The 21,870-nt window shown below is 58.0% G+C and overlaps 3 protein-coding genes across 3 annotated transcripts; 2 read left to right on the top strand and 1 right to left on the bottom strand.

Moving 5' to 3' along the window:
• The first annotated feature begins 708 nt into the window (after nt 1–708).
• On the top strand, nt 709–7,565 carry GRINA (glutamate ionotropic receptor NMDA type subunit associated protein 1). Its single transcript, XM_062492594.1, has 7 exons — nt 709–752; nt 2,943–3,282; nt 4,002–4,114; nt 4,193–4,393; nt 5,396–5,524; nt 5,775–5,918; nt 6,723–7,565. The coding sequence occupies exons 2-7, from the start codon at nt 2,973–2,975 to the stop codon at nt 6,870–6,872; spliced, it is 1,047 nt and encodes a 348-aa protein (XP_062348578.1). The 5' UTR covers nt 709–752; nt 2,943–2,972; the 3' UTR covers nt 6,873–7,565.
• Nucleotides 7,566–11,839: 4,274 nt separating this feature from the next.
• On the bottom strand, nt 11,840–12,613 carry LOC134043895 (NAD(P)(+)--arginine ADP-ribosyltransferase 2-like). Its single transcript, XM_062492631.1, has one exon. It carries the CDS (start codon nt 12,611–12,613, stop codon nt 11,840–11,842), a length of 774 nt encoding a protein of 257 aa, XP_062348615.1.
• A 3,632-nt stretch (nt 12,614–16,245) lies between these two features.
• On the top strand, nt 16,246–21,739 carry LOC134058173 (erythroblast NAD(P)(+)--arginine ADP-ribosyltransferase-like). The gene is made up of 4 exons (XM_062515280.1): nt 16,246–17,035; nt 17,407–17,485; nt 17,582–17,735; nt 21,500–21,739. The coding sequence occupies exons 1-4, from the start codon at nt 16,252–16,254 to the stop codon at nt 21,737–21,739; spliced, it is 1,257 nt and encodes a 418-aa protein (XP_062371264.1). The 5' UTR covers nt 16,246–16,251.
• Nucleotides 21,740–21,870: the final 131 nt, after the last annotated feature.

The raw sequence follows: 21,870 nt of genomic DNA, 5'->3' as shown, positions 1-21,870 counted from the left end.
GTGACAGGAGCACACGGCACTGTCCCCGAGAATGAGATGGGAACATGGTGCCAGCTCCACGAGTGACAGGGGCACAATTGGCTGTCCAAAGTGTGTGACCTCGGGACCAGTGACCGGCCCCACGAGTGACCAGGGGCACGGAAATGACCACAGATGTGATGAGGGAACACGGACAAGGCCCCACGAGTGACAGGGGACCGTCCCTGAGAATGACACGGGGCCAGCTCCACGGGGGACAGGGGGAGAAGTGTCTGTCCCTTGTGCGTGACCGGCCCCACGAGTGACCAGGGGACACAGAACTGACCCCAAATGTTATGAGGGGACATGGACAAAGCCCCCCGGGTGACAGGGGCACAAGTGGCTGTCCAAAGTGTGTGACCTCGGGACCCGTGACCGGCCCCACGAGTGACCAGGGCACACAGAACTGACCCCAAATGTTATGACGGGACATGGACAAAGCCCCACGGGTGACAAGGCACACGAGAATGCCATAGACACCCGGAGCAGCCCCAAGGGTGACAGACACGGGGACACGTGACCGTCCCCACGCGTGACACCCGCGCAGGGTGCGCGCTGCCGCCACCAGGGGACGCTCTGCCCCGCGGCTCCCCTGGCCCCGCCCCCAACACAAAGCCCCGCCCCCCTGTGAACTACGCTGCGCTCGGGTGACCCTGCCCACATCAGGCCCCGCCCACATCAGGCCCCGCCCACCGGCGCGCAGCCAGCGGACCCCGCGCAGCTCGGCCCGGCCGGTGAGCGGGGCTCGGGGGGTTCGGGGGGTCCGGCGGGCCCGGGGCTCGAGTGGGAGCTGCGGGCGGCGAGCTGGAGCTGCGGGGATCCCGGAGCCGCCCCCGAGAGCGGTTCGCTCCGTCGCTTCTCGCTGCCGCATTCCGCAGCGCGCGGGGTTCGGTGCGAGGAGGGGGGGAGGGCGGGGGGTGGTAGCGGGGTCGAGCGGGACGGACCCCGCGGGTACGGCGGGGGTCTCCCGGCCGCTCCCCCCACTCCGCCGCGGTAGCGCTCGGGGATTAGGTTCGCTGCTGCCGTAAATAGGCCGCGCCGGGGCTTTACCGAACGTCAGGGCAAAGCGGCTTACGGAACTCGGAGAGAACCGGCGAGGAGCGGGGGGGGGGGGAAGCGGGGCAGCGGCACCCCCGCAACCCCGTGATGCGGGAACACCTGCACCCCCGCAACCCCGCCCGCAGGCTTGTGGGCATCCTTGCGCCCCCCGCACACCGTGCTGTCGGCTCCCCTGCGCCCCCAGAACCCGCCCGCACGCCGTGCTGCGGGCACCCCCGCACCCCGTGATGCGGACCCCCCCCGCCCCCCCCCCCCCTTTGCACACCGAGATCTCCCCCCCGCACTCCGTGCTGCGGACCCCCCTTCGCACACCGAGACCGCCCCCCTCCCTCTGCATCCCCGCAATCCGTGCTGCGGTCTCTCCCGAGCTCCCACCCGCACCCCATGCTCCCCTCTCGGGGTGCCCGCGGTTCCCTGACCCCGTTCGGGGTGTCTCCCATGCCGTACCCCCCTGCGTCCCCCCGGTATCGGTGCCGCAGGGCCGAGCCCCCCCCCCGCTCCCCCCGTTCCGTCCCACCGCCCGCCCGGGGAGCGGGCCCGTCACGCGGCCGCTGTGGTTGCGCCACCGGCCGGCCCTGCCCGTTGGCCGGGCCGGGGCCGCTGCGGCACCGCCAGCACAGCGGTACCGTCCGGGTATCGGTATCGGTACCGCCATCCCCGCATTGGGTGCAGCCGCCGCTCCCGCACCGCTCGGTTTTGTAACCGCGCTCCGGCAGCGGGGGCGGCCCCGGTGGGGCCGGGCCTGGCTCCGGGCCTGGCAGGACTCCTCTGATCGCGGTGTCGGCCCAGGGTGGCGGTGAAGCGGCGCCGGAGTTCTCTCCCCTCCCGCCCCGCTGCCGGTAATCCCTGTGCGGGGAGCGGTCCCGCACGCCGAGCCGCAGCCGTGGCCGAGACCCCGACGGGCGGCCCGGTCCCGCACATCGCCCCTTGGCCCGGGGGGGTGTTGCCATGGAAACGGCCTCGCCGCCGCCATCTTGTGCGGGTGCAGGGGAGGATGGGGGGAACGGGACGGGATCCCCCGAGGGATGGTGGGGACCCCCGCATCCCGGGGTATGCCGAGTGCGGAATCCCCCCACCCCACAATGCGATGCTGAACCGGCCAGGGACACTCAGGGCTGCCCGAGGGTTGAGGGGGTGGGGGGTGATGGCCATGGAGGGTGATGGCCATGAGGTGTGATGGTCATAGATGGGGTGATGGCCATAGATGGGGTGATGGCCATGGAGGGTGATGGCCATGGAGAGTGATGGCCATGAGGGGTGATGGCCATGGAGGATGATGGCCATAGATGGGGTGATGGCCATGAGGGGCGATGGCCATGGAGGGGCGATGGCCATGGAGGGGCGATGGCCATGGAGGGGTGATGGCCATGGAGGGGTGATGGCCATGGAGGAGTGATGGCCATAGATGGGGTGATGGCCATGGAGGGGTGATGGCCATGGAGGGGTGATGGCCATGGAGGGTGATGGCCATGGAGGGTGATGGCCATAGATGGGGTGATGGCCATGAGGGGGTGATGGCCATGGAGGGTGATGGCCATGAGGGGTGATGGCCGTGGAGGGGGTGATGGCCACAGGAAGTTGATGGCCATGGAGGGTGATGGCCATGAGGGGGTGATGGCCATAGAGGGTGATGGCCACAGAGGAGTGATGGCCATGGGGGGCTTCTGAGGGCAGGATGGTGGTTGTAGGGGGACAGCCATGAGGGGCTGATGGCCTCAGGAGGCATTGATAGCTGTAATGGCTGCTGACTGGGGGTGATGAAGATGAGGGGTACACTGCCAGTGGGGTGGTGACGACAAGGAGGTGGGTGACAGCCACGGGGGGAGGTGACACCACCAGCTCTAACCCCCTGTCCCTCTCCACAGCACAAAGGCGGCCGCAGCCTGCAGGACACCATGTCCCACGAGAAGAGTTTCCTGGTGACCAACGACGGCTTTGGGGGGCAGCAACCACCGACAGCCCCCCCAGCCTACCCCCAGCCCCCCTACCCTGTCGCCCCGTACCCCCAGCCCCAGTTTGCCCCCACGCCCTATCCCCAGCCGGGTTTCACACAGGGCCCGGGGCCGTACCCGCCACCGGGGCCGTACCCCCCTGCCGGGCCGTACCCCCCCGGGCCGTACCCCCCACCCGGGCCCTACCCACAGGGCCCCTATGCCCAGCCACCCTATGCCCAGCCCCAGCCCATGGTCCCTGGAGACCAAGACTGTAAGTACTGGGAGCAGGGGTGGGGGGGGGATCTGGGGTGCACTGCAGGATGGGGGCGGGCTCCAAATGGGGATGTGTGACCCTCCTGGGCTCCAAATGGGGGTGTGTGACCCCCTCCCAAGCTCTAAATGGGGATGTGTGACTCTCCTGGCTCCAAATGGGGGTGTGTGACCCTCCTGGATCCCACACGGCGGTGCCCAGTGGGTGTGTGACCCCCTCCCAGCTTCCAAATGGGGGTGTGTGACCCCCTCCTAAGCTCCAAATGGGATGTGTGACCCTCCTGGGCTCCAAATGGGGTGTGTGACCCTCCTGGCTCCCAGATGGGACCCCCCCAGTGGATGTGTGACCCCCTCCCCAGCTCCTGTCTGAGTCTGGGGGCTCTGGGTGCGCGGGGCTTTGTGCATCCTGTGGGGGGCTCCTTTGAAAGGGAGGGGTCCCGTTTTTGCAACACTGTCTCTGTTTCAGACAATTGGGGGGGGGAGTCTGGCAACTCAGGGGGCCCAAGTGGAGCAGCAGGGCCCCCCCCAGTGTGTCCTCACTCCTGGGGGGCATCTTGGGGACCGTGCCCACCGGGAATAACCCTGGGAGGGGTGACACTGCCCAGAGCTGTGTCACCTGTGACACCTGCCTTTGGGGAGGGGGGTGGGGGTCACAGACCTTCACTCCCCACATCTCCCGGGACCCCCCCTGAGCAGTGTCCCCCTCCTCCCTCTCCACAGCCCCACTGCACAGCACCTACCACGAGGACGGGCCCCCCTCCTACTATGACAACCAGGACTTCCCATCGTCGCACTGGGACGACAAGAGCATCCGGCAGGCCTTCATCCGCAAGGTGGGACACGGGGGGGCTCCGGGCGTGGGGCCTGGGGCGTCGGGGGCCCCCCCTGTGACCCCCCCTCCCTGTCCCCAGGTGTTCCTGGTGCTCACGCTGCAGCTGACCGTCACCTTCGCCTTCGTGACCGTCTTCACCTTCGTCAAAGGCGTGCGGGGCTTCGTGCAGCGCAACGTGTGGACGTACTACGTGTCCTACGCCGTGTTCTTCATCTCCCTCATCGTCCTCAGCTGCTGCGGAGACTTCCGCCGCAAGCACCCCTGGAACCTCGTGTCCCTGGTGGGCTGTGGGATGAGTTTGGGGGTCCTGGGCCAGGGGGGCTGGGATGGGGGCATACAAAGGTTTGGGGGTGTTGAGCCAGGGGCACATGGAAGGTTTGGGGGTGCTGAATTAGGGGGCACATGGAAGGTTTGAGGGGTGCCAGGATGAGGGGGCAGATTTGGGGTGCTGCACCATAGAGGTGTGGGGCAGATTTGGGGGGCTGGGGCAGGTTTGGGGCAGGTGGGGCAGGTTTGGGAGGCCTGGGGCAGGTGTGGGGTTGCTGGGGCAGGTTTGGAGGGAGCTGGGGCAGGTTTGGGGGTTCTAGGCCAGGATTGGGGCTGCTGGGTGGGGATGATGGGGCAGGTTTGGGAGACCTGGGGCAGGTTTGGGGGAGCTGGGGCAGATTTGGGGTTGCTGGGACAGGTTAAGGGGAGCTGGGTCAGGTTTGGGGTTGCTGGGGCAGGTTTGGGGTTGCTGGGGCAGGTTTGGGGGAGCTGGGGCAGGTTTGGGGGAGCTGGGGAAGGTTTAGGGATGCTGGGGCAGGTTTAGGGGAGCTGGGGCAGGTTTGGCAATGCTGAGCCAGGGGCACACAGAGATTTGGGGGTGCTGAATTAGGGGGCACATGGAAGGTTTGAGGGGTGCCAGGATGAGGGGGCAGATTTGGGGTGCTGCACCATAGAGGTGTGGGGCAGGTTTGGGGGATGATGGGGCAGGTTTGGGGGTGCTTGGGCAGGTTTGGGGGAGATGGGGCAGGTTTGGGGTTGCTGGGGCAGGTTTGGAGGAGCTGGGGCAGGTTTGGGGGAGCTGGGGCAGGTTTAGGGATGCTGGGGCACGTTTGGGGGAGGTGGGGCAGGTTTGGGGTTGCTGGGGCAGGTTTGGGGTTGATGGGGCAGGTTTGGCAATGCCGAGCTAGGGGCACACAGAGGTTTGGGTGATGCTGAGCCAGGGGACACATGGCGTGTTTGGGGGTGCCCAGGTGGGCAGACAGGCCTTGATGGGATCCCCCCTTTGCCTTCCCAGTCCATCCTGACCGTCAGCCTGTCCTACATGGTGGGGATGATCGCCAGCTTCTATGACACCGAGGCTGTCATCATGGCTGTCGGCATCACCGTCGTCGTCTGCTTCACCGTCGTCATCTTCTCCCTGCAGGTCAGCGCCAGGGCTGCTCCTGCTCCTGCCTGGGGGGCTCCACACTGGGGGTACAATGCCCTGCTAATCCTGGGGGGCTGTCTGATCTCTCCTCAGCCCTCTGGACCCCTGACAGGGTGTACAACCTGACCCCAGCTCTCTGCTGCCTCTGTGGGGTCTCAACGGGGTGGTGACCCCTCCCTCTGAGGTCTCTGCTGGCTCTGGGGGCTCCACACCGGGGTCTGATCCCCCCCAATCCTTCTCCCCACAGACCAAGTACGACTTCACCTCGTGCCGGGGTGTCCTCGTCATCTGCCTCGTCGTGCTCATCCTCTTCTCCATCCTCTGCATCTTCATCCGGAACCGCATCATGGACATCGTCTACGCCTCGCTGGGGGCCCTGCTCTTCACCTGCGTGAGTCCCCTGGGCTCCCCAGACCCCTCTCTGTCCCCTGTTACTCCCCCTAAACTCCCACATCCCTCTCTGTCCCCTGCCTCTCTCCCCAAAATCCCAGGTCCCTCTCTGTCCCCTGCTCCTCTCCCCAGGTCCCCAGTTGCTGAAGGGGGATAGGGGGGCAGTGCCACCAGCACCTCTGGGTGCTCCAGCTGCATGAGGACACGCAGGATGTGGGCTGGGGTGGAGGGTGCAGGGGGTGCCTGGCCGGTTTGGGGTGGGGTTTGGGACCTGCAGGTGCTTTCTGCCCCAAACATCACCCTGCCCCACAGTTCCTGGTGTACCTGGCCGGTTTGGGGTGGGGGTTTGGGACCTGCAGGTGCTTTCTGCCCCAAACATCACCCTGCCCCACAGTTCCTGGTGTACCTGGCCGGTTTGGGGTGGGGGTTTGGGACCTGCAGGTACTTTCTGCCCCAAACATCACCCTGCCCCACAGTTCTTGGTGTACCTGGCTGGTTTGGGGTGGGGGTTTGGGACCTGCAGGTGCTTTCTGCCCCAAACATCACCCTGCCCCACAGTTCTTGGTGTACCTGGCTGGTTTGGGGTGGGGGTTTGGGACCTGCAGGTGCTTTCTGCCCCAAACATCACCCTGCCCCACAGTTCCTGGTGTACCTGGCCGGTTTGGGGTGGGGGTTTGGGACCTGCAGGTACTTTCTGCCCCAAACATCACCCTGCCCCACAGTTCCTGGGGTGCCTGGCCGGTTTGGGGTGGGGGTTTGGGACCTGCAGGTGCTTTCTGCCCCCCAACATCACCCTGTCCCACAGTTCCTGGCAGTGGACACACAGCTGATCCTGGGGAACAAGCAGCTGGCTCTGAGCCCTGAGGAGTACATCTTCGCCGCTCTCAACCTCTACACCGACATCATCAACATCTTCCTCTACATCCTCGCCATCATCGGCAGGGCCAAGGAGTAGCCCCCCGTCCCCACCCCCCACCCCCCCCTAAAAAAAAAACCCCGGTTGGGATCCCTCCCGTGGGGATCCCCTCCCCGTAGCCGGTTTTGTTCCGTTCTCATCGCGGTTCCCCCGTGGCCCCGGTTCCTGCCCCGTGGGGGCTCACTGCTGCGGGGCTGTCGTGGCCCCCTCAGCCCCCCCTGCTCCTCCCCGCTGTGAATATTTCCCCCCTCCCTTGGCGTCGAACGTGGACTGGAAGCACTTTGGAACCCCCCCCCCCCCCCCGTCCCGTCCTGTCCTGTCCTGTCCCCAACCACGCTGTCCCCTCCCTGTCACCACTCTGGCCGTGCAGGCAGGGGCAGTGCCAGCAGCACTGCAGACCCCCCCTCAAAACACAGCCCCTGCCTGTGGCATCTCCAGACACCCCTGAGCCACCGTTCCCACGTGGATGTGACCACCAGAGCCCCTCGAGCCACTGTCCCTGTCTGTCCCCAGACCCCCTGAGCCTGTGGCACCCTCCTGCTCTGAGCCACTGTCCTCATGTGGAGGCACTCCCTGACCCCCCCAGGCCACCAGCCCTGCCCATTCCCGGACTGGGCAATTCCCCCAGGCCACTACAGCCACCTGCCTGTCCCCACTCCCTGAGTCCCTGAGCCACAGTCCCTGCCCGTGGCACCCCCAGACCCCCCCCCCCCCCCCATCCCCTCCCCACGTGGCCGAGGTCCCATCCTGGTCCTGCTGTTAATAAATTGTCTTGTTCATCTCCCACGGCTCCAGCTCCATCCCAGGGTGTCCCCATGTCCCAGTGTCCACCAGGGCTGGGGGAGCTGAGGACATCCTGGGGACAGGAAGGCTCAGGGGGGACCCCAGCAGGACACAGCCAGGTGAGGTTGGGTCCTGATCCCAGAGAACAAGTGACAGGAGAAGAGGAAACGGCCTCAGGGGAGGTTTAGGTTGGATATTTGGGAAAATTCCTTCCTGGAAAGGGCTGTTCCACCCTGGCACCGCTGCCCCGGGCAGGGCTGGAGTGCCCATCCCTGGGGGATTTAACAGATGTGTGTGGGACACTTGGGGACATGGTCTGTGCTGGCCTTGGCAGTGCATGAGCAATGCTGGACCCAAAGGTGGGCTCAGAGGCTTTTCCATCCTGCCCAAACCATTCCATGATTCCTTGATGCCCAGTCCATCCTGGCAGCTCCTGACACTCTCCTTGGCAGCCACCAGCCCTGGCCAATATTTCTGTCTCTGTGTTCTCCCTCGAGAGACATTCCCTGCTCTTCCTTTGCCACTCCCAGGTCTCTCCTGTGTTAAGAGAGTTTTAAGACCAGCTTTTAAGGGTTTTAAGGTGGCACCCGCAAAGGCTTCATCAAAGGCAGGTTTAAAATAAAAGCCAAAGCACAACGAGGTTGGTTGGCAAAGCTCGCTCTGCTACTCACTCAATGATTAAAGCACACAGAGAAAAAACAAAAATCTGACATCAATCAGTCTAACCCCAAAATGAGCCCATTTTAGGGCTGAAGGATCCGACAGGGACAATCCAGCTGTGTTTGCTGCAGTCACACTCCCACACACACAGACTGAGGAGCTGGGAGCCGCCAGATGCAGGTGCTGCGTGCACAGGTGAGGCACAGGACACGTACAGGTGCAGGGACAAGTTTATACGTGTGAGAAATGCCCCTGGAGCTCCAGGAAGGGCCCAGGGAAGGGTTGGTGCCTCTGAGACCCGAAGAGGGGGAAGCAGCCCCAGCTCCAGCCTTGGTTCTCCAAGCACAACCAAGGGCAGGCCCTGCTGCCAGGAAAATGCTGGGGAGAGCTCCAAGGCTCTCGGGACGGCGTTCACAGGTCACAAAAGAGCGGACTTTGACCACCACCCTTTGCCATCCCAGCTGCAATCTGGGTCAGGAACTCTCTGAAAAGCTCCACAGCGAAAAATATTCCACTTGGGTTGCTCTTCAGGCCAGAAAAATGAGTTCCCAAGGCTGTTTGTCAGAGGAGGAGCTCGTTATCCAGCAGGAATTCCTGGGAGCAGTGTTCCTGATAAACTCGGGGAGGAGCTCGGCACAGGGTCCGATGGAATTTCTGAGATCACGGAGTGGTGTGGGGGGTGCAGCAGCCCAGCAACACCTCCCACCTGTCTGCTCCTGGAGTTCCACATCCCACTGATCTGTTTGCAGGGCTCCACCTCCAGCCTTTCCTCTCCCCAGGTCCCTCTCTGTCCCCTGTTGCTCTCCTGGGCTCCTCAGGTCCCTCTGTTCCCTGTTCCACTCCCCAAGTTCTTCTCTTTCCCCCGTTCCTCCTCCCAGACTCCCCAAGTTCCTCTCTGTCCCCTGTTCGTCTCCCCAAGTTCCTCCCTGTCCCCTGTTCCTCTCCCCAAGTTCCTCCCTGTCCCCTGTTCCTCTCCCCAAGTTCCTCTCTGTCACCTGTCCCCGATTTCCAGAGCAGCTCCTGGCCCGGGGCCACCTCCTGCAGAACAGATCTGCCCTGGCAGCTTCTCGTTTCTCCTGCCCCCAGGATTCCACCCTGCTGCCTCGTTTGTTTATTTTTGTAAATCCCTCCCCAGCACCTGTCGTGTTGCTGCTGTCCCCGTCCCATCCCCGAGGCCGTGTGTGTGTCACACACAGGGGTCCCCTGTGCTGTCCCCGTGTCCCTGTGCTGTCCCCGTGTCCCAGAGCCCCAGGGGAGGCACTGGGGGTGCAGGAAGGGACAGGAACTGCTGCTGTGACACTGCCAGAGGCCAAGGCTGGAGCCACTGGAGCCCTCCAGGTGCCCCGTGTTGGGTGCTGGTTCTGGAATGGGAGCGGGGCAGGCACGGAGCCCTTCCCACCATCAGCCATTCCCACTCGCATTGCTCTGGCAGCTCTGGGCTCCAGCACAGGGAAATGTGGAGCTGCTGGAGCAAGTCCAGATGAGGGCACGGAGATGCTCCGAGGGGTGAAGCCCCTGTGCTATGGAGACAGCTGGAGCTGTTCAGCCTGGAGAAGGATCCAGGGAGACACTCGGCTAAAGGAGCTCCAGGAGAGCTGGGGAGGGACTTTGGACACGAGCCCTGGAGCAGTCCGGCCCAGGGGAAGGTGTCCCTGTCCCGGCAGGGCTGGCCCCGGACGCGCTTTAAGGTCGCTCCATCCCGAACCATTCCCGAGCCCCGGGGCCGGGCCGGGCGCTCGGCAGCGCCACCAGCTCGTGCTGCCGCCTGCTGTTGGCACCCGGAACTGCAGCTGATGTCCCGCGCTCGCTGCTGCCCTCCGCTGGGCAATTCCCGAACCGCAGCTCCGGGGCGAGTTCAGGAGCTGCGCGATCTAAAGGAGGAAAATCCCCCGCTTTGAACGGGAAAAGTTTCCTGAGCGAACACCAGGTGTTTTCATCAATAAATCGGTGGCGGTGCCTCTGTGCCCTTTGCTCTATTTTGTTTTTCATCCTTTGTCTCTTTGTTCTTTTTTTTTTTTCCTCCCAATGCTTCTTTTGTTTTGTTGCCTCAAATCAGGAACTTCGGAACTGATCGTTCTCCCTTTTTTAATTGCACTGAGCAGCCCCCGGCAGCTCCCTCAGCCGCTCCTGGTGCTCCAGATCCTTCCCCAGCTCCGTCCCTTCCCTGGACACGCTCCAGCCCCGCCAGGTCCTTCGTGAGGGGCTGCAGTGAGCAAAGAAAAAGGGATGAACATTTCTCCATCGCCTCTTTGAAGATAGTGGTTTGGAAAACAAAGCTTTGAGTTGCCTTTAACAAAAATTCCAGCAAATGCTTTATTGTGGGAAATGAGGCGCCCTGCAGGAAAGTCGCCAAAGGAGCTGCAGCAGATTCATTAAGCCATCCAGAAGCAAATTTTGGGAAACTTTTGTTAAGCCAGGCCAGAAAACTCAAATTTTTTAAAACTTTTGATACTCCAGGTGAGCCAGCAGCAATTTTTTCAATACATCAGGTAAGGTAGCCAAGGAGCTTTAGGGGGTGGCCGTGCCGTTGCCACTCCCAAACCCCTCCATGGGAAGTGGCCAGCCGGCCCCAGGCGCTGGCCAGTCCCTGCTGTCCGTCTGTCCAGCGCTGTCCTGGCAGCTCCAGCCCCGCCGTGCTGCTCCTGCTGCCCTGGCACCGCTCCCTCGCCGGGCAGCTCTCGGAGGGGCTACCCCAGGACGGACCCCTCCTCACAGTGACTGCAGTGGCCACCATGGCCACTGTGACCTTGGTAACCACGGTGGCCATGGTGGCCTCAGTAGTTACAGTGATCACAGTGGTCATGGTGGCCACAATGGCCATGCTGATGATGGTGGTTCCAGTGCCCAGAGTGGCCAGAGAGGTCATAAGGACCAAAGTGGCCACAGTGGCAACAATGGCCACAGTGGCCACATTGGCCTTGGTGGCCTCATTTCTCTGGGTGTCCTGGTGGCCTTCATGATCGTGGTGGCCACAGTGGCCTTCAAGGTCACTCTGGTCTTGGTGGCCTCGTGGCTCAGAGCCTTCCGGTGACCACTGCCATGGCCACAGGGGCCAGGAGAAGCCCCCAGAGGTGGGGGGAGGTCCTGGGGAAGGTCCCACCTGCGGGGACAGAGAGCGGGGTCAGAGGGCCGTGGGGGGAGGGACAGGGGTGACAGTGGGGGGGCCCTGGGGGTGTGGGGGCCAGAGGGGGCCATTACAGAATCCCTGTCCCCTGTGCCCAGCCGTGAATGTCCTTGTTCCCCCACCCCCAGGGGGTGTCCCCAGCACGGGATGTCCCTGTCCCTCTCACCTGGCACTGATGTCCCCATCCCCTGTGCCCAGCAATGGCTGTCCCTGTCCTTGTCCCCAGCACTGGGTGCCCACAGTGGGTGTCACCTCTGGGCCAGAACTGGGTGTCCTTGTCCCCAGCCCTCACCGAGTGTCCCTGTCCCCCCTCAGGGAATGTCCCCCTGTGCTGTCACCCCGCAGTGTCCCCCTGTCCCCCCTGTGATGTCACCCTGCTCTGTCCCCCTGTCCCCCCTGTGATGTCACCTCGCAGGGTCCCCGTGTCTCCCCCATGATGTCACCTCGCAGTGTCCCCCCCTGTGATGTCACCTCGCAGCCACTCGCAGTTGTAGTTGCTGAAGTTCCCGGTGGAGCGCAGCTCGATGTTCATCATGCCCCCTGCCCGAGTGACATTGGTGACGTCAAAGGTCTCGAAGGGTGGGATCAGCACCTCCCTCTCGCTTGGATTGAAGGAGAATTTCTCGATGTCTGCGCCGTGGCAGGTGTACACGTGGAAAATCGTGTCCGTCCCGTACGCTGCCGAGACCTCTCGGCTCCGCGACGTCGACGCAAACTGACCAAAGCGAACTTTGTCGCCGGTCTTGACCTCGAACTGGAACCCGCTCACCCCCCGGAACACGTCCTGGCACTCCTTGGGGTCTCTGAGCTTCTGGAGGGCCTGGGTGAGCAGAAAATGCAGCGTTTTGAAGTGGAAGCTGTTCCGGTATTGCTGGCGGGAGCTCCCGGCCTCGCGCACGGCCGCGTTGAACTGCCTGTGCACGTCCTTCATGGTGTAGATCATGACGGCGATGGCCTGCTCCTGGCTAAGAGGGGTCACGGGGGTCCCCTGCTTCTGCCGCTCGGCCCTGGCCTTAGGCCAGACCCGGGCAAACTCGACATTCTGGAGGAACTCGGTGCTGTTGAGTTCTGGCAGCGTCTTGGCCATGTCATGGCCACAGGTCAGGTACTGGTCATCAAAGGATTTCTGAGCCATGTCCAGGGGCACCACTTGGATGGCCGCGGTGGCCACGGCCGCTGCCAGCAGTGCCAGGGTCTGAGCCAGGGGGGCCATGGAGAGGAGAGTCGACGGTGGACACTGGGGGACACTGGGGGACACTGCGGGGACACAGAGTGGACACTGTGTGACACATGGGGACACTGATGGGACGTGGGGGATGATGAGGAACATGGGGGGACATGGGGAGGTTTCCTTGGTGAGGGGCTGAAGAGGAAGAGTGGGGTCAGCCTGGAGAGGGGCTGCAGCCCCGGCCAGGAGACCCCTCATCCAAAATTCTGGAGTCACTCCTGAAGCCTCCCCAGTGTCCCCCAGAACCCCAATCCCACTCCCACAGTCCTGTAATCCCCTTCACGGAGTCTTCTCAGCTCCCCTGCAGGACCCTGATCCCAAATCCTGTGGTCACTTTGTCCAGCAATCCCAGTGCCCCCCAGCACCCCAATCCCACTCTCATTGATCTGTGTCCCCCCTCCCGGTGTTTCCCAGTGCCTCTTGTGACCCCAATCCCTCCCCCAGTCCCTTGTAACCCTCCTGGTGACCCCCCTGCCCCACAGGACTCTGATTCAAGGTCTGGGGTCCCCCAGTGTCCCCCTTGTTCCTTCCCATACCCCAATCACACTCCCAGTCCCAGGAGATCCCCGTTGATCCCTCAGGACACTGATCCAGTGCCTTGTGCCTTGTGCCCACCAGTGTCCCCGAGTGCCCCCAGACACCAATCTCACAGTCCCCTGTCCGTCCCCTCCCCCCCTCCCAAGTGTCCCCAGTATCCCCCCAGCCCCTGATACCAAAATTGGCTGGAGCGAAGTCCCTGGCACACCCAGAGGTACCAGAGAGCTGGAATTCTTGATCAGCTCGGACTCACAGCAGGTCTCTCCTGGCCCTGCAGCTCAGGACTTTCCCCCCGGGTATTTAGCACCCTAATTATGAATATTCATTAAAATAGCCTTCTTAGATAATACAGATCCAGCACTTCTCCTAGAAATAATTTGCACGGCTCTGCCTCTTTTAAGAAATAATTTTATGGTCCTGGAGAGTCATAAAAATGGGTCTTCAGGTCATGGTTTTCACCGAGAGCCCCAGTTTCCCAGATCACGTACCTTGAACTTCTGCTCTTGGCCAGCGCTGCTCTTTCTGATCGAGATGTTCTGAAAAGCAACCAAAGGTCTCCTGACGTGTCCCCCACAAAGGTGGCCCCGGAGTTCCTTTGATTTGGACTCCTGAGGAAGGACACGCTTTCTGTAACTCACAGATGGCCCCAATGTCCACATCTCCCATGGCATCTCCAGACTTTAACAAAGCTCTTTGAGATTTTTGTTTTCCAACGACAGCACCAGGCCCTGGACTCCTGGCTCAGAAGGTGGTGGAGACGTCAGGAGACCTGTGGGGTGCTTTTCAGAACAACTCAATCACAAAACAACCACGAGCCACAGCAGCGACTGTTCTCATCATCCAAGGGGCCAGGAAATCCAGATTGGGACAAAAGTTCATGGTTTTGGTATACGGTTTCTACTGTGCGCACCATAACCACAAGAAGATGTGGACCCAAGGGCAGAGCTCACAGTGTCACCAAGAGCTCTGGAAGTGGCAGCAGGAAAAAGAACAAACATAGGAACTCACTTGACTTCTGCTTTGGGCATTGCTCATGCCCATGGAGCCACATGGAAAGAAAGAAATCCATTAACAGCAGAAAGATCTCTGATTAAATATGAACAGGAAATATTGTCCCTCCTGGATAGCACCCAGCTGCCCAAAGAAGTGGCTGTACCACAGTCCAGGGCACAGCAGCTTGGGGATTGCCAAATCTGGTGCAGAAATAGCCCTGCACTAAAACACCCTGGTGTTAATTCCTGCTAAAGGAATTCCACAGCCAGAGGTGAGGCCTGGATAGAGTTGGGCAAATTGAAAATTGGCTGCTTATGGAAAGGGCCCCAGTAAAGAGGGTGGGTGGGTGGTAACTCCCAATAACCAGGCCAGGCCCAGCCTGACTGATGCTGGAATTGGGGAAGGACAGAAGCACCAGCAAAGCTCAGGGGAGTCGATGGGATGGGGACTGGTGTGCGGCCTCAGACACTCAGCGTCCCTAGGACAGAACTGTCAGGTCTGTTCCAGCACAATGCCAGGCATGTCTTAAATTAACCCTTTGAACTCAAACCCATCACCTCCGGGGACCTCTGAAAGAGGAAACACTCCAGGGGATTGCAGGAAAATGGATTTTCTGAGCTACCACGCCAAGAAGGGTTCAGATATCTCCTGGTGTTGGTGGATCCCTTTTTTGGGGGTCCAGAACTTCTCCTGCCACACCAACACAGCCGGGGAACTCCCCCAAGAGATCATGGCCGGGCTCGGGGTGCCTACAGGGATGTCATCAGGTAGGGGACCCCATTTGGTGTCTGGGGTGTGACAGCAACTCAGTGAGCAGTGGGGAGTGGAACTGGGTGCACTGGGGACACTGGGGGGATGTGGGACTGTGGGATTGGGGTCCTGAGGTGCGAGAAATAAGAGAAAAAGTTTCAGTTCTCCTGAAGGTGCTGGATAGGGCAGAGATATGAAAGGGCAGAAGAATATTAAGCAAAGTGAAAGCATGGGAACAGTAGGGCAAATATAGCTGGGGCTCATGAGAAACAGATGATGAGAACTCCAGTGAAGTGTTTTTGCCAAGTTCTGTAGCACTGAAGCAGCAGGGCCTGCCAAAAGCGAAACACCATCCGGGACACAGGGCACTTCAGGAAAACCACGCCCTGAAGCCCCTTTTATGTTTCTCCAGGGGAGTAAAAGTCGTTTTTTAAAAGTGACGGAGCCATGCAAATTATTTACGGGAAAAGCCATGGTTCTGTGCAAGCTAGGAATGCCATTTTAATGAATATTTATAATTAGGGTGGATAAATATCCTGTGGCAAAGTCCCCCTGAGCTGCAGGACCGGGAGAGACCTGCTGTGAGTCCGAGCTGATCAAGAATTCTGGCTCTTTGGACCTCCGGGTGTGCCAGGGACTTCGCTCCAGCCGATTTCGGTATCAGGGGCTGGGGGGACACTGGGGACACTTGGGGGGGGGGGGGGGGAGACAGGGGACTGTGAGACTGGGGACTGGGGGGCAATAGGGGTGTCATGGGAGTGGGATTGGGGTGATGGGGGGCTCGGGGGACAGTGAGGGGGACATGGGATGGTGGGAGTGGGATTGGGGTGATGGAGGAACTGGGACACACTGTGGGGTTAGGGGGTGATACCCGGATTTGGGGTGAGGTTCTGGGGTGACACTGAAGAAATTGGGGACTTGCAGTGGGGGTTTGGCCAAGGAGAACACTGAGGGGCACAGGGAGTGACCCCCGGATTTGGTCTGTTGTCCTGGGGAGGATGACAGGGATTGTTATCATGGGATTAGGATTGGGATTCTGGGGGGGGGGGAGGGGGGGGGGCGGCATGGTACTGTGGGATTGGGGTCCCTGGGGTGGTTGGGGGATGTTGGGGAGCCAAAAGTAACCCCAGGATTTGGGATCTCAGACCCCAGACATGTCCAGGGGTCTCCTGGCCAGCAGTGCCTCCCTTCCCCCTGGGCTGACCCCACTCCCCTCCCCAGTCCCTCACTGAGGAACCCTCCCCATGTCACCTCTGTGTCCCCTCAGTGTCCCCCTGTGTCACCCCCAGTGCCTCCTTTGTGTCCCCCAGTGTCCACTCTGGCTCCTGTGGCCTCTCTCCTCCATGGCCCTCCTGGCTCAAAACCTGCCTCTGCTGACAATCCCTCTGGTCACCACGATCCTAAGTGTGAAGTACCTGGACATGGCCCCGGACTCCTTTGATGACCAGTACCAGGGCTGTGGCCCTGCCATGGAGGATGAGTTGCGGGCCCTGAACCGCTCTGAGTTCCAGAAGAATTCTCTGTTTGCCCAGGTCTGGCCGAGGGCTGTGACCATGTGGCAGTTTCGGGGGTCCCCAGTGTTCCCTCTGTCATCCTCAGCCCAGGCCATCGCCCTCATGGCCTACACCATGGAAGGTCTGTACAGGAAGTTCAACGAGGAAGTGAGGACAGCCGGGCGCTCCCGCCAGCAATACCGGGACAAGTTCCACTTCAAAACTCTGCATTTCCTGTTGACCAGAGCTGTGCAACGGCTGTGGGACGATCAGGGGCAGCAATGTCACTGTGTGTTCCGGGGGGTGGAAAAGTACAAGTTCAGTGCAAAGGTTGGCAAGTTTGTTCGGTTTGGTCAATTTGCGTCATCGACGCTTTGCAAAAATGTCATCGAAGATTTTGGGAACACCACCGTGTTCAAGGTGCAGACGTGTTACGGTGCGTACATCAGAAACTTCTCCAGATATCAGGATGAGGAGGAGGTGCTGATCCCACCTTACGAGAGGTTCAGTGTCACCAAAGTCACCGACAATGGGAAGAACGTGCAGATCGAGCTCGACTCCATTGGGACCTCCAGCAAATACAACTGCGAGTGGCTGAGAGGTGGGGACAGCCTGGGGCCATGGGACACCCATGGTAAGGCCCTGGGGACAATGACACTCCCTGGGGATGGGGGACAGGGACGGGGCAGCCACGGTGTGTGTGGGGACAAGGACACCCTGTGCTGGGGACACCAAGTCTGGGGACACAAATGACCATGACACAGTACAGGGATTGGGACCCCTAAATGTGGGAGGGGATGGAGAAAGGGAAAAGGAAAGGGACAGGGACAGGGACAGGGACAGAGACAGGGACAGGGACAGGGACACCCCTCTTTCAACCTTGTCCCTTCTCTCCTCAGTCAGTGCTGTGGGGTCAGGCCCTGTGTGCTGGATGTGGGTGGGCCGCGACACCCGCAATATCACCCCATGTTTCCCCCTCTCACCCTGACCCGTGTCATCCCCAAGCCCACCATGACCCCCCTGACCTCCCTGTCCCCTTCACCCCCCCATGTACCCCCCCCACCCTCTCACCTGTCACCTCATGGCCCCCATCTCTCCTGTCACCCCTTGCCCCCCTTATGGCCGCCCTTGACCCCCTCACTCCCCCATGGCCCCCCTGACTCCCCTCTTTGTCCCCCAGGTGGAAGCGTCCCCAGCGCCTCCTGCCACCTTGGAGGACTCGTTCTGGCCACCACAGCCCTGGCACTGGCCACCGGCATCCTCTGAGCCACAAAGCCACCAAGGTCACTGAGGTCACCAAGGTCACTGTGGCAACCGTGGCCACCATGACCACTGTAATAAATGTGATTCGTGCTAACTAAATTGCAACTATATTGGCAAAATTGTACTTGTGTTAATAGCAAACAAATATTACAAAGTAAAGAAATGAAACAGTGAGGTAGAAGCAGATGGACTCCCTAAGATGTTAGGTGGCAGCGGTAGAAGGATGTAGGTTTGATAAGGCATGTCTAGAAATAGAATTTTGACCTTGGATTGAGCCAAATTGGGATGACTCCAAGCATGGAACTTGTAAGTACATAACACCAAGCTTAGTGCTGCTGCACTGCCTGCAGTGTTACAGGACCCCAAGGGCACTGAGGAAGACAAAGGGCCTTCATTGGAAATAAGATCCCCAAAAGGATGAGAGACCCCTAACTATTTGTAGAGCATGCACAGCACAAGACAGTGACATAGAATTGAGGAATAGAGGCCAGGAGGAGTTTTCCAGAAAGTTCTGTATTAATACGTATTAGCATAGAGTGTATAAGTGGGGTTTTTGGTTTGATTGTTTGACATGTGAGAAAGGGCAGGGCCTACTCCCCATCCCCTGTTTTGTTTATGCTTTATATGAACCTTAATTATACTGAATTATTCACTGTCAAAATTTGCATATTTTAAAATATGTATATTTAATATATTTTATTGTGTTTGTTGATATACAATTGTTACTATTAAAAAATTGCTGCTAAATTTATTCTTGTTGTTTGGTGAATTGGACAAATAGAATAACGTTTATAACAGCCACCAAGGTCACTGTGGCCACTGTGGCCACCACAATCACCAAGACCACCAGGACACCCAGAGAAATGAGGCCACCAAGGCTACCGAGGCCATTATGGCCACCATGGCCACCTTGGACTCTGTGACCTCCATGAGCTCACTGTGGACACCACTGGCACTGTGGCCACTGCGGCCACCACAGCCACTCTGGCCACCATGATCACTGTAAGCACCAAGGCCACTGTGACCACCATGGTCACCAAGACACCCACAAAGCTACAACAGCCATTGTGGCCACCAAGGCCGTTGTGCAAAGCAATTAAATAATTCTATCCAAAAAACTGTATCAAAACAGTTGTATTAAATTATCCTATCAAAACAATTCTGCTAAATATATTAAACCAATTCCACTAAATTCTTCTATCAAAACCATTCTATTAAATAATTGTATCAAATAAATTGCATCAAAAATATTATATTAAATTATTGTATCAATACAATTCTATTAAATAATTTTATCAAATCAAATGTATAAAAGTAATCAGATTAAGTTATTCTATCAAAACAGATCCATTAAATAACTGTGTCAAAGCCAGCAAAGAGAGACAATTCCCAAGCAGGGCTCGATGTGGCTCCCTGTGGAGGGCGCTCAGCCCTCAGACCCGGGGGTGTCTGCGCTCCCACGGAGGGAGCAGACCTGAAGGCCAAAAGGTTTCAGCCACAGCTCTAGAGAAAGGCCCTTGGGTGGCCAAACCCCTCGGTGTGATGGAGACACAAAAATCCAGCCCAGCATGCCTTGCAGCTCATGCAGATTCTCTCGATCCTATTTGCCCTGCCCCTCTTGCTCTGCCCCTGTACCCTCAGATGATTCCGTGGTTGCTCTGAGTCGTGATTTTAAAGAGTTAAGATTTCAGCTCAGGGTTAGAGACAATTCATTTTGATCAGGGTGTGAGTTAGATGAACAAACGATCGGTTAATGATTATTAGATGCTTAAGATGGAGCTAATAGAGGTATTGTTTGCCCTGATGAGCTTTTTTCAGTTTTGTTTATAGAAAGAGATGGAGCAAGTGAACCATTATAAGAACAGATTGAAGCCAGTTGAACAATGGCTAACACCTGGACTTTATACCAATCCATCCCGAGGCAGGAGACCTTGGATTGTGTCAGAGGGTTACAGAGGCCTGATGAAGACTTTCCTTACTTCATCTTTCAAGACCACTTACCCAATTCAAGACCCAGTACAATTCTGGATCCCAGAAACCTGGGGGTTTGGGTTTTCTTTGCTGTCAGGCACTGACCCCCCGGAGAACACTGCTTTTGAGCTGAGGCCTTGGAGAAGGCTTCCAAATTTGGGTGATGGAGTTAAAATCACAGGTGTGTGGTTAAATAGAAGTGTATGCATTCACATGGTGAAGGGTTTGGAATTTGAGGTTTTTATAATATAGTGATAGGTATGGGACAAGATGGAGGATTTTGTGTGTTGTCTTTTTTGGTGTTCATCTTCCTTCTTCTTCACGGGTTTCAGGTCGTAGTTTTTGGTTGGTTGGTCAGTGTCACACTGAGGGCCATGGGAATTTGGGTATTGGGTTAAAAGGATAAATAATATAAGTGTTAATTCTCAGTTAGACTGTTTAGCTTTAAAGAGCTTGTAGCAGCTGGATCTTCCTCCATTTTCCTTGCTTCTAGCAGATAGCTACAAGTGCTGCTGAACATTCTGTACTTTCTGGTAAGATTAAATATACAACCAAGCCCGAACATAAGAAAATCCATTTTCTTCTGGTATTTAATAATCCCAGCTCTGAGTGAAAACAGAAAATACTAAAACAAACCACTAATTAAATAGTGCAAACTCCCACCACTGTTACAACCACTGACCCAATTCTAGAAAAGAGCTGCTCATACATGAAGGACTATTGGCCTCATTTTTATACAGAGTGGAGATAGAAGGTACTGGGGTTATGCAAATGTATGGAATGTAAGATTTTGGGAAATAAGTAGAGAGCAAGGAACCTTGTATGGGGATTAATCCCATGCAGCCCTCTGGCATCTTAATAAACATGCCACTTTCTAATTTAAATTAGTTAAGAGTGTCTTTGTCTGTGAGCATATCAGTTTAACAGTTCAGCTCTGCCCCACCTCCTGCCTTTCCCATATAACCCTGGCTCCCTCTGACTTCCTGAGTTTCTTTTGTCCCTGTCCTAGGTTACAATGTAAAGATGTGCCCAGAAGTATGTATTCTAGCCCCATCTGTTAAAAACCAGGTGGGGTTGTATTCTTTCTCTTTTCCACAACCCATCTTTCCTCCAGGGAGATATCTCCTGTTAATGGGCCATCTGTAAAAAACAAGGTGGGACAGTGTTTTTCATTTTTCCACAACCAATTCTTCCTCCAGGAGATATCCTCTGTTAATAGGCCAGCTGTTAAAAACCAGGTGGGGCAGTGTTCTTTATCTTTCCCACAACCCTTCCTTCCTCCAGGAGATATCTCCTGTTAATGGGTCATTGAGTCCCACTGCATGACTGATGAAATTACATCATCCCAGTGGGAGGTGCTCCAGCCAGAGGGATGAGCCAAACGTTTCCTACCCTAATAAAATCTGAGGATTGGAACACGAAGGCTGTCCTTACCCACTGGTTTCCAGGGGACAAGAGCTACCAGACCTTCCAACAGGATCACCACTTTGACAAGACCACTTCATCTGGACTGCTACCATCACCCTAACTAGCACGGTGTCAGGTTGCATTCTGACTCTGTCAGTACTTTTCGTTTTTACTATTGCATGTATTTTATTTTCTCTCTTTTTTTTTTTCCCTATTAAATTCTATTTCTGACTCGGTGTCCCTCACTGGTTTTGCTTTCAAACCATTACAGTCCCTGACACCCTTAGTGGCAAGCCCTAATAAAGGCTTTCATTAAAGGTGGAAATCCACAGGAAAACCCCATCTTTTGCTTCTGTGTCACCCGGAAATGCTTCTCACAAAGGAGCTGATAATCACAGTGGCGAGGCGAGTGTGCCTGTGTACCCCAGAACATGTCTTCATAAAAACCCTTCTCTAGAGAGGTCACGGCACCTTGGCCACCGCCCGCCACGGCAAGTGGTGCCTGACCAGGGACCTCTGCTTGGGGGTCCCTGCAGAAGCGACTGCTGCAGCATCAGCTGCAGGACACAAGTCACTTTTCGGTTGCTGCTTCCCCGAGGAAAGCCCCTCACGTTTTAGCCAGGGCTATCCAAGGGTTAACCGTGACCCTCCACTCAATGCCTGGGAGAAGAACCCCAAGGACATGCCGACGGGTTGAAGACCTGCCCAGAAGTCTTGAGTTGACCCAATGGATCTCTACTGCCAAAAGGGAAATTGTGAGTTGGAATCAATATTGGGGATTGCGCTTTGATTTAATTCTATATTCAGATATTTTCCTTTTGTTTTCCC

Source organism: Cinclus cinclus, chromosome 1 (genome assembly GCF_963662255.1).
Source record: "Cinclus cinclus chromosome 1, bCinCin1.1, whole genome shotgun sequence".
Lineage (NCBI taxonomy): Eukaryota > Metazoa > Chordata > Aves > Passeriformes > Cinclidae > Cinclus > Cinclus cinclus.
This window is presented reverse-complemented; position numbering and strand designations above follow the sequence as displayed.

What these genes read in the sequence shown, in the direction of transcription:
- GRINA (XM_062492594.1), top strand. Translation starts at nt 2,973, where the DNA reads ATGTCCCACGAGAAGAGTTTCCTGGTGACCAACGACGGCTTTGGGGGG. An exon ending in GGCAGGCCTTCATCCGCAAG is followed by an intron (nt 4,115 to 4,192) that starts GTGGGACACGGG and finishes CCCTGTCCCCAG; the next exon opens with GTGTTCCTGGTGCTCACGCT. An exon ending in TCGTCATCTTCTCCCTGCAG is followed by an intron (nt 5,525 to 5,774) that starts GTCAGCGCCAGG and finishes TTCTCCCCACAG; the next exon opens with ACCAAGTACGACTTCACCTC.
- LOC134043895 (XM_062492631.1), bottom strand. Translation starts at nt 12,613, where the DNA reads ATGGCCCCCCTGGCTCAGACCCTGGCACTGCTGGCAGCGGCCGTGGCC.
- LOC134058173 (XM_062515280.1), top strand. Translation starts at nt 16,252, where the DNA reads ATGGCCCTCCTGGCTCAAAACCTGCCTCTGCTGACAATCCCTCTGGTC. An exon ending in GGGGCCATGGGACACCCATG is followed by an intron (nt 17,036 to 17,406) that starts GTAAGGCCCTGG and finishes GTCATCCCCAAG; the next exon opens with CCCACCATGACCCCCCTGAC. An exon ending in CCGTGGCCACCATGACCACT is followed by an intron (nt 17,736 to 21,499) that starts GTAATAAATGTG and finishes ACCCTTCTCTAG; the next exon opens with AGAGGTCACGGCACCTTGGC.